This window comes from Centruroides sculpturatus, unplaced genomic scaffold (assembly GCF_000671375.1).
Source record: "Centruroides sculpturatus isolate CEXI.00-Female unplaced genomic scaffold, Cexi_2.0 scaffold646, whole genome shotgun sequence".
Classification (NCBI taxonomy): domain Eukaryota; kingdom Metazoa; phylum Arthropoda; class Arachnida; order Scorpiones; family Buthidae; genus Centruroides; species Centruroides sculpturatus.
In genome coordinates this window covers 204,592-216,712 of record NW_019384827.1, presented here as the reverse complement: position 1 = coordinate 216,712, position 12,121 = coordinate 204,592, and the positions used below count along the sequence as shown (strand labels likewise).

The 12,121-nt window shown below is 30.0% G+C and overlaps 1 protein-coding gene across 1 annotated transcript; it reads left to right on the top strand.

The window, feature by feature from the left end:
- The first annotated feature begins 3,569 nt into the window (after positions 1-3,569).
- Positions 3,570-12,121, top strand: LOC111630040 (transmembrane protein 114-like). Its single transcript, XM_023374044.1, has 5 exons — positions 3,570-3,934; positions 6,129-6,236; positions 10,060-10,197; positions 10,408-10,508; positions 11,761-12,121. Exons 1-5 carry the CDS (start codon positions 3,694-3,696, stop codon positions 12,013-12,015), a joined length of 843 nt encoding a protein of 280 aa, XP_023229812.1. The 5' UTR covers positions 3,570-3,693; the 3' UTR covers positions 12,016-12,121.

Genomic DNA, 12,121 nt, shown 5'->3' with positions numbered 1-12,121 from the left:
GAGACGTCGTTTGTGTTCTTCGAAATTATTTAAATTAGTGCTTTATAAAAACCTAAGCCAAGTGAATTATTTAATAGTTTTTTTTTATGGGTGATAGTANTTCCAGAATGTAAATATAAAATAATAACAATAATATTTTTTAAAATTTTACATTGATAAATATATATTATTATTTATTTATTTTTTCTTTCTCTTCTAAATCGGTTGACATGCCGTAACAGTGTAACGATATTCACGGTCTTTGCATTCGCCTATACTTCAGTATAGGAGTAGATACTTTGGTCAGTGTTCTATATAGTTAATGGAATGAATCGCATTTATGCACGATTAATCCAATGTCACACGATAATCCTATGTGGAGAGTCTGTGTCGATTTCCTTCATTCCAACCAAACCTATTGTGTTACTTGTAATTACTATCCACTAGTTCCCTCTAAGTGTTATTCAACTGCCATTGATCCGATCTCTATCGGATTCGATAGAGAAAGTTCACATTGATAGAATAAATAGGACTTAAATATATACTTTTATATGTTTTAAGCATCGTATAATGAGCAAATTAAAGCAGGTGGAGGTTCTAAATATTCAATTTGTTTATAGGACAATCAACTACCGAATAAATTTCCAGTCATGGTTTTAGATCTTCGAGGAGTCGTGAACGATCGGTTGTGGAAAAGAATTAATCTGTATAATTTTTCTTTGAATTCGTAATTTTATATCACATAAGACTTTTAAAAACATAAAAACAATCGAAATAAAATATTTAAAAGTGTGATATTTGGTATTATTTACTTGCTTAATATGTCAAATATTCTCATCTTTAAAATTTTTTTTGTGTTAATTATATGCAAAATTACTATGTCATCTATTTATATTTGACAATCAAAGAAATGGAATTTGAGAAAATCATCCTGGAAATAACATTGATAGAACCACGACCATATCTAATTAAACTTGTTAAGAGTTTACTTCGGTAGTATGAATACTAAACAAGAATTTAGGATAAGATTACACGTAAAAAATAATATTATATTAGGTCAAAATTCTATTTAAAAAAAAAAAAACATAGACCTAATTTTAAACATCGTGCCGAATTCACGTGCAAAAACTTGTACCGTCAAGTAGCAATTACCATAAATGTAAAATTCAAATATTTTACACGACAAAATCCCTTAAATTTGATCTTCATCGTCTCTATTTTTGTGTTTACTCTATCCATTTCCCTCCTCTATCGACCATCTTTAACTTTTCGCATATGTGACCTTCTTTCTCCTCATCTAACATCATCCATCTTTGCCTTCGTTACCTCTCAGTCAATTTGCACATTATCATCAGTATATTAAGTCGGAAGATATTAATTAACTCAGTAAATTTAAAGAAAAGTTAAGTAACCTGTTATGTGGTCTCACTTCTAAGGAGTTAATACTCAAATGTGGGCTTTAATATAAAATAAAATCCAGCAACGAGTTGCTTTTTATACTTTTAACTATTATAAAGTAGCAAAAAGCTTAATTTTGAGGTTAGGGATGGGTTTTATAAAAAATTGTAAATGCTAATAACGGGTAAATCGTCATTAAGTCTGATCCTACTGGAGATATAAACGACCCCTTTATCTCCACACCCTCTCCATCTTTAACCATTAAAATTTAATAACATCGATCCCCCTAATAAACAAACTTCCCTGCAAAATTTCAGAAATTTTCGACAAAAAGACACTAGAATTAAGCTTCAAAGAGGGTGAACAAAATCGTGCCTTCACATACACTAACATCTATACATACAGAAAAAAAAACACTCTAATTATTTGAATTTCTCGACGTTTCAAGGTCCCCGAGTACAAAAAATGTAAAAATTTTGGGGGGCCATACTTTCCCTCTATTATATATAACATCCGGAGAAGTAAAATTATTTTTATGTTCGAAATTTTATTCCAATTTTTTGTATTAGTTCTCCATAAATTTCGATAAAAATTTTAAAATTATAAACATTCCTATGTTCAGAAAATAGCATATTTATTATATATTTCTATTTAAAAAAGTTATTTGTGCTGTATATTAATGCTTCGTGAATGTAGTATCATTCTCCTCGAAATTCTCTCGATAGCATCTTAACTACTGTACGTTGTGTCAACATTTAAATAATTTATTGATCCTCCTCTTAAGAATAGTACATTCATCTTGAGATAATGTCATTCCTTTAACTAAAGCACTGATCAATACTTTCATTCATACCATTAGTTCGATAATGCATGAAATTCGAATTTCTCCTTATAAGAAAATGCATACAGTCGACCCCCCTATAACACTGTTGATTATTCCGTTTTATATGAATTTCATGTTGTACGAGTCACTTATATTTTACAAATACGTGTGCCGGGCCGGGAAATTCGGATGGGATTTTTTCTGTCCTGAAATCCCGAATCCTTTCTTGTGAAAGGGAAATTACAATCCTGGACATATTCAAAATCTCACCCCCTTATTTAAAAGTTTTTTGACTCATTTGCATAACTTCATTCATCAATTATTTCGAATTCGATTGATTTCTTAGCCTTAAAAGATCATCTAATTTGCATAATAACACTGTAATTAATTAAATAATTAATTAATGCATTATAATATAATCGTTACAGAATAATAAATAAATTATTTACTTATTTATTAAGATTTTAAAATAATTTTTTTTTTTAAGTTTGAATTTAGTTGAATAGATTTTAAAATATTGCAAACTAATGATTAATTACAGTTGTAAGAAAGAATATAACCCGGAAGTATAAGTCGATGTTATTAGAGTAAAGCGATGTTGCGTGTCGTGATTGTCACGTGTTCACGTTTGCCCCAGAGAATAGGAGACGATGATAATGGAAAACACCAATACAAGACGTCATATATGTCTCATACGTCCGTTAAAATGGTTATGAAGTTCTATTTAAAATCACGGAAAAACTTTAGAAATCAAAATTTTAATTTATAAAAAAAATCAATTATAAAATTTAATTATAATAATTTTAAAATAATTACAATAAAAATAAGTAATTATAATGTATAGATAGAAAGATTTTGGGTTTTTTTAAGCGTTTAAATGATTCAAATATGGTAATTTTATATCAGTTTTGAGGCTGTAGAAAGTTAGATTTAAAAATAAAGTAGAATATTTATTTTTATTTTTAAATTTATTTAATTATATATGGTATGTATTTAATTTACATTATAATATTAATAAAATTTAAGAACAAAAATAGGAAAAAATAAAGAATTAATTTTAAAAATGATATTAAATTTTTTCTTCTTAAATTACACATTATTCGGATTATTAAAGCATCAAATATCTAAAAAAAAAAAGCAATAAGAACATTTCTTAGAAAAACGATAGGAAAATTATTTAATTTTCTTAAAAATAAATCATTTTTAAAAATAATTTTAAAAAAAGGAATGAAGATATCATTCCAAAAACCTTACGTGTACCGGATAAGCACATAAATGACGTAATTGCGGCGTATTCATTTCCGGTTCCGCTTTGCGAACGAGACCGACTTTGCACGTGGCATTTTTGTCGACGTCACGCCGACGTAATGTAGATCGCGGCAGGTGCGAGGAGGTAGTTTGACGTTCTTCTTTGTACAGATACGATGTGTGTGCGCGACGAGTGAAGCTCCGATCTCTTTACTTCTCGGCAAAACCTTTCTTTTTTTTTGGAAATGGCTTGTTCGGCTGTAACTCTATCCGTTGCCACTATAGGTGCCGTAGTGGCAGTGTCTTGTTTAGCCATAGCTTTCGGTACGGACAATTGGTACGAAATTCGCGTGAAGAGAAAGGATCTAACGGAAGAAGCTGAAGGAAATGCAGAGTTACAAGAGAAGCTTCAGTACGATATTCGTTTCTTCGATAGAGACGAAGGAATTTTTAGAATCTGTTTTCCTAACGACAAACCTAAGAAAGGTGAGTTTATTATACTAAATCACTTATTCTCCTAGATTAAATCAATTCAAGTGACGAAAAATCTATTAATTTTCAACTAGAAGAAACGTAAAACGTGTTCAAATTCTTGTTTACATATTGAATTCGTGAGCCAAATATTTTAAATTTCGTTTCAGTATAAACAGAATCGTCATTTTGAAACCCACTCAAATCTTGTAAGCTATACACTACACTAAACTTCTATACTAATAGGTCTATAGGGCTAGAAAACGTTCTGGAGAGAATATGATCCAAAGAACTAGAGGACATACAAATTGACTTTAACAATGGACAATATTTAATAATTGCGGGTTCAAAAATCATCTCGGGTCACGTATAAAGAATAGACGTTTGGAACGTAACCCGGTTTTGGCAAACAAACTCTACCACTACAATGGCCCCGTCCATTGAATAACATGTAGTGGTTATTGGTACCGTGTGCGACTAGATATAATTATAACTCTTTTCAAAACGATGCCACATCGAAGTCGAGTATCCTTATCGTAATATCGACGTTCCGATGGAGTGTTTGGAGTGGCTTCGGTATTTGCAGTCAGTGACCCTGCCAACCCCCCGAGGCACTCCGAACAAGGACACAGATTAACTACAGAAATGAGCCGTTGCTCACCGTGGGGAAAATATCCGGAAATTATCAACCACCTTTAGCAATAGGGACGAAGTAAAATTCCAATAGGAAAGCATTCATTGAAGTTTACGAAGGTTACGCTTCGAAAGTTTCAATATTGTAATTGTACTTTTATTTAACAACTGCGCAGCATTCCTCTGAGGTAACATCCGCTTTGCTTAACGTAACCGGTCGACGAAAGATATTTGTAATATTGTAGAATTAAATTTCCAACGAAATTAAAGTCGTTTAGGAATTTTTTTAATGGTAGCAAGTTCCGTACGTGGGTGGAAGAATGTTAACCATTCACATAATTCAACAATAAATAAAGACTTGGACAAGGTCGAAGTTTCGTTAGAGAGAATTTCGAAGGACTGTAATTTTAAATGCTCGAAGAAACTCATTTTTTTTAAGAAAAAAAGAAGATAAATTTAAAAGAAGGATCTTCATTTGATATATTCCCACTCCACCTTAGGGTTGTAAAGTCTTTAACGCCCATTTTCTCACTCGTCGATGAATCATGTGCTGTTTATTCTTAGACTTTAACGCCTTTAAAAACAATAAATTTACATATGGAAGGGAAGAATATAGAATTTTGAACTTATAAATTAGCATATGGACTAAGTTTTCGATTGTTAAGGGCATCGACGTTAACTCCTTGTCAAGCTTTCAATCGAAAATGTAAGCCGATAAACAATACTTATTGTTTTTGACCTCTCGATTTCCTCACTCCTATCTATTAAAAAAATCAATAGAAATAATTATTAGCATACTTTTTTTTTCGAATTCATAAGGTGCTAGTGTACTTTTTGGTATAAAGAAAAACTAAATAACAAACAAAGTAACGTTAGTAATTTATTGTTAATTTCTGCGAAGAATTCATCACGCGAGCAAAATGGGACAAGAGACTTCCATGACATCAATTGTTATAAATTGGCAAGGACATATGTAGATGAGTTGCTTTTATATCTAAACAGGTATTTTCAAATCAAAAAAGTCAAGTATTTTAATTACAGCCATTACGTGGCATATAAAAATGACACATTTATTTGCTACATACTAATTAAAAACTGTTTTATTTTTTTTCTCCAACACGTAATAAATATCTTTTTACTACGTATTGGTTAACAGATTTAACAATCTAATATTAAAACACGTTAACAATTTTATTACATGGCATTTATTGTTAAAGAAATAAAATTCTGAAGTTCCTCTCCAGTGGCGTGTTATCCTATGAGCCAAAAAAAGGGGGGGGGGAATTGCCCGGGACTTCACCAACAGGGGGGCCCAAAACTAATCTTTTACGAGGAAAAAATTCCCCGAAAAATAATATTCGAAGTCAACACTGCACATGGGGGCCTTTAATTCAAATTTGTCAAGCTATAACGCGCCACTGTTCCTCTCCAACTTTTTGTTCGCCATCTTAAACTTTAGCATAAAGATATCGTTGTATAAATCTTTTTAATTAATAAATCGGTGTTTCTTTTAGTTAATTCGGATCGTAAATTGATCCATTTTTTATTTATTAATTAAATATTTTAAATGTTTCAGTGGCTCTATACGTTTCTCCCGTGCAAACGTCTTGCATGAACATGAATTATTATTTGTCGGAAGGAAGCACAGCAAACCAAACAGACGATGCTTGGTGGGAAAGATTGCGTAAGTTTTTAAATTTAGACGGACAATATATTAAGTTATTTTGAATTTAATAAGTGATAAATGCTTAAAAACAATACAGAACTCATCGAACGATAAAAGGTCGTCGACCTTCGCTTACAACTTGTTTCATTTACATAGAAATGAAAGGAGACTCGTTTCGCTGCTGTTTTCTGATTCCCTTTCTTTGCAGACATCTCATCAATAATTCCCTTTCCCGTGTTGTTACCAGGCTACACTACAAAATACAGATATTATTTATTTAATCATATTTTTGGAATGAAAACTCGCGAATGAAAGTTTAATTTAAAAAACTAAGATAAATACTTTTATAAAGAAGTGATTGTCGATTCTGGTGTATAATTTTATTCATTATTTAGAAGTTATGCTAGGTATAGTATTAAGTATGTCAGCCTCTTTCATATTTTGTTATAAGAACTCTTCGAGATGAGATGGATGAGATCCTCATCTATGATTAAATAAATGTATTTAATATTGTTTTATCCTAATTTTCATTCGAAAAAAACAGTTAGGAATGTATATGAATGCTTTTTATTCTCCTTTTTTAGTTAAAATAATCGAAATATATCAATGTAACGACTTAACTAATTGATCACACGAACTTGTATGAGACAATGACTAAGTATGGTGTGATTAAAATGATTGAAAGAGCCAAAAAATACTTGTTTTGTTTAATAATTTTAACTAATTTCCTTTCTTTAATGATTTAATAACTTAAAATATATTAAATAAAGTGAGGGATAGTCGATGTAGTAGGTAATAGGGAGCAAAGATGATCGGATGATGATGAGAATCGATAGATCTAAGCACTTTTGTAAGGCTTATATATATATTTTTTAAAATACAAAATTCTTAAATATGTAAATGTTAATTGGAATTAAAAATAATTAACGAAGACTTCTAAAATGAGCATATTTAACTTGACGAGACGTAAGTCTACATTCTTGAATCGAGATTCATTTCCTCGTCGACGACCTTACCGAGTTGTGAGGTCGTCTTCTTGTTAACTGCATGAATAAAATTAGAAAATATTCGAATAAAACGAGTTCGAGGAAATTCCTATACTTCTAAACTATGAGTTTTCTTAATTAAATATTTAAAGAAAATTAATTTATAATTTTTATTTTAAGATTTAAGCATCTCTCTCACTTCAGTCACTTGATGTAGCCTAAATATTTTAATGAGGAATAAATGATATTCGGAGTGATTTAGGGTGGAAAATTTTGATTTTTATTAATTCAAAAGTAAATTCTAAATAAATTTATACGAAAAATAATGAATAGGTTATTTTACTTTTGCGTGTAATTTATTAAACAAGAGATAAGATCAAAATGTCTCAATTATTTCCATCAATTTTATTGATAACTTTATGATAAATTTAATGAGACAAATCATTTATTATCTTGAATTTTTTTTTCGTATAATCGAGTTAATATCGATTTTAAATTATTTTAGTTATTATAACTATGTCACAATTTGAAACAATTGATTTAGATTTGTGACATAGTTTTCTTGCCAATTATTTTTAAATGATATATTATTTCGATTTGAAAAAAAAAAATACAGAATTGGTAACTTAAGAATGACTTTTTGCATTCAATTTTAATGAGATTTTTTAAAAAAATCATGTTCAAAAATCATAAATTGCAAACGAATGGTGCAAGCAAAGGATGACAATTCTATCACTTCCAACGCACTGGCCGATCTTAATGTATTTTATTAGTGAAGTACGAAGTGGGTTATTTCTCGCTCGTTGTTTTAAGGATTGTTATTTATGCCATTCGGAGTAGAAAAAGTTTATAATGTCACCCATCGATGACTTCGACTCGTTCTTTAAGAGCCGTGTGCAGCTTATTGTTCTTTGTGCTATTCCTTGCTCGTAGATTCGACTACACTTAATTATTTGCGAAATGACCAAAATAATTACATGCTAATTACTTCACGGACTTTGATCTTGTTCAAGAGACCGTGATTCTGCTTTTTGAAATTGCTCTCTCGTGGATTTTTCCCTAGTATCGAGTATCTCACCACCTTTCGATAAATTCACTAAGTTTCTGTACGAACCGATAATCTCGATAGATAATTTAAGTGTTTTATAGATATTTTACAATGGTTTTATCATGTTTTTTTCCTAGATTAGATCATCTCCGGATCACTTAGTGATGTAGACTTCCGTTTGGATCACATAAGATACAATTAATTATAACATCACGTCTATTTATAAACCGTCTCTAAGAAGTTCTCAGGGCTGTTTTCTGAAAATGTAATAAATTACCCGGTTTGAAATGAGGTCAATATTTTAGAAAAAGGTTACAATTACGAAATATCTGTTAAAATAGCAAAGATACGTATGGAATATCGGGTGAAAAAAAAAAATAAGAAAAATTCGACCGGAAAATGGACATCGAGGTTACGTCAGTAGTGTTGACAGTCCATGTGTTACGTTATAATTAGAACGTAACGTAGAAACATACTCTTAAATTTGATAAGATAAAGAATTAAGTGCATAGGATATAAAATATTTTACGAGCCAACAAAAGAATTTTACGTCACCGTTAAGAATCGTCGAGTTAATTGGTCGATAATTCCTAGTGTGATTCCTCTATTAGACTACTCGACAAAAGGAACGAAGCAGGATGCATTCTTTTGTACAATTTGGCAAAAAAGTACGACGTTTCTGAAGACAAATTGACTATAAGCTTCGTCGATCAAGCAAGTTGGGTAGAAAACAAAAATCAGTTTTGGATGGAAAACTGGTTGAACCGTCTCCAAAGGTCAATGCTATGGAATTAATCATTAATAATTATTCACATGTTTTAGATGAATTAATTACAAGTTAAAATACATATAGTCACTTGCCAAAAGTGATTTTCTTTTTTTGTTAAAGAAGGAATCTGTAATTGAAAATTAATGGTTCCTTCTCATACTTTGATCGTTACCATTCTAAACACGGTTGTAGTTTCTATCGTTTTATAAATTTTTAAAATAAGTTCCACTTTTTTTAGAACATTTACATTTAGATAAGAGTAAAACTTCGATATAGCGCATCTTAAATTAGTAGTATAACGAGTATAGGGCTAAACCGAAACACCTCAAGTTATAAGAATTTTTTACAATAACAAGAGGTACACACGAGTTTGAATTTTAATTTGAAAGTGAGAAAAACACCGCTTACAATGCAAAATCGGATATTCTTTAACGCAATATTAAGGTTTCTCTACTTATTGATAATAATTATAGGAAAGATCAGCCTCACTTTACCAGGATGGCACTATTCAGGAGGCCGCTATATCGAGGTTTAACAAATGTGATGACATTTTTAGAATGTCGTTAGAAAATATAAAAAATAAATGATGCTTTAATATTACACAGAAATCTTCTGTTATGGCTTAGAATTTGATATGTTTGATCAATGATACAGAAAATTTTGATTCCCTCCCCTAACACAGGAAAGTTTTTTTTTCAGTGGCCTTGACTTTCTAAATTTAATTGATGAAAGTAATTCATGCTTGGAGTTTATATATATATATATATATAAATCTGTATTGACGTGTCAATAATAATATAAAAAAAACAATACAATTACAAGAATAATTTAAAGCAGAAGGTTATATAAATAGATTATTATTAAGCTCATAGTGCATGAAATGTGTTTTATTTTTGTTTCTATATAAATATATTTTTGTTGTTGTTAATCTAGAATAACTTTTTATAATAGAAGCGGATCTAATTTAAAATTTACCACGTAATAATTATTTAAAAAAAATAGAATAATAATAATTACATTTAATTTTGTTTCTTTCAGACATGGCACGATCTGTTGTAGGACTCTTCATCTCATCATTTTTCTTTATTTTTATATCGTTCTTTACTGGTATTGCCGGTTGTTGGAAGAGATCTCGAGGAAATGTAGTCGCTACCGGTTTGCTTCTTCTTTTAGCTGGTAAAAATGTGATTTATTTTTGTTTTTTTTTCTTTTCTCCCTCCCTTCATATACTGTGCTTTTCAATCTGTGGATCGCGACCTACCAAAGTCCCTTAATTGTATCGTGTTAAAATCGGAGGTTGGGAAACTCTAATTATGCTTTAATCATTTTTAATTTAGTTATAGCGATTATCTCGTAATAATTTATTATAATTAATTTCATAATTAGCTTTAGTGGATGCAGGAGCGATGGGATTGTGGCATGGAGTACAATATTATGATTCTAAAGTACTGAAAACGGGCGAAACTTCTTATGAAAATTGGCCAAAGGTACATATATATATATGCTTTTAAAATTAAAATACAATAAATGTATTAATAATAATCTCTATATATATATATATTAAAATCGATGTATAAATGTAAGAATTTAGTATTAAAAACTTAAAAATCTAACTTTAAAGTGATTCCAGACAGAATAAGATCCCAATTCTATCGAATGTATCGACCATGGAAGGGGGATAAAGTTCAAAGTTAAACTGCTTTAAGAGCAGACAGACACGACAAGTTGCTTAAGTAGTAGTTAGTATAGTAGACGTAGGCTTATGCCAAAAAAACATGGGTTCTATTCTGTTTCGTCTACATAACTTGAAATTTTAAGGCTAGATTCATCATTTATATGACGGGGTTGATGTTATTTGTGATCTAACAATACAATAATTTTATACTAAAGATTAAAAAGACTTTGTTTAGCAGAAGATAAAATAAGATTTTAATGATAAAATACGATATTTCTAAATATATGTATAATACAAAGGCATATAGTACAATGTGTTACGCTCCATCTGATTGGGAGAAAGGAAAATTTGAAAACAATCGAGGAAAAATTATCATGTTGATAAATCGATTACAATAGGGAAATAATTTCAGACAATTATTAAGTTTTTCTATATTTAAAATACATAAATTTACTCAAAAAAATGTAAATATTTAATTTAATATTCGAAAAATTGCTGAAGTTTTTCGTGAATTCTTAATTTCACACGAATTTTAATCGTATAAAATTTAGTTCAGGATCTGCAAATTTGATAATAAAAAAAATAACGCATTCCAACTCAGTTACACTAATTTATATTAATTTTAATCAATTATTATAAGTTAGACTTTTAAAAAAAATTGTATAAATTATACAATATGTAATATTATATAAAGGGTGGATCAAAAATCAGTTAACTGTTCTAAAGACTAAATTGTTGTCTTATTCAAATACTTAATAGTTACTTTTCATCAAGTACAGATGTACTGTACTTGTAACACACAAAACTAAACACGGGTATTGACTTTCGTGTCGTCCTGTAGTTCGTACTGTACTGTACTATACTACACCTTATATAAATTAATAAACAATTATTTGTTTAAAAAAAATACCACTCGATAAGAACAAGATCAGTTAACGTATCATTTGTGATGATTAATATTGTAACTCGATACGACGAATTGTTTAGTACGTCTATAGATACGTCTACAGATAGTATTGTTTCGACATTGTTAATTCGTGTTTTTTTTTTATGTATTTATATAGGAACTGAAGGGAATGACAGACTTTTATTTCGGTTGGTCCTATATACTAGCGTGGATAGGAGTGGGGATGAGTCTCCTGACGGGCATTCTCTTCTTGTGTGCAGCTCGTTGCTTACGTCAAGAAAAGAAAATCGAACAAGCCAAGAATATGCAGTACTTAATGCCCGTTTATCCCGATAAAAGACAACCCTACGGATACAGTTACGCTCATCCTTATTATCCTCCAGGAACGCAATACAGCTCCTACGGTTATTAATTCTTCCATATAAAAAACATAGGAGAGACGAGAAATTCGCGTGTATATATAGTCTTACTAATGTTTAATCAGTTTTTATTTTATAAAATAACAACGTGAAAAAAAA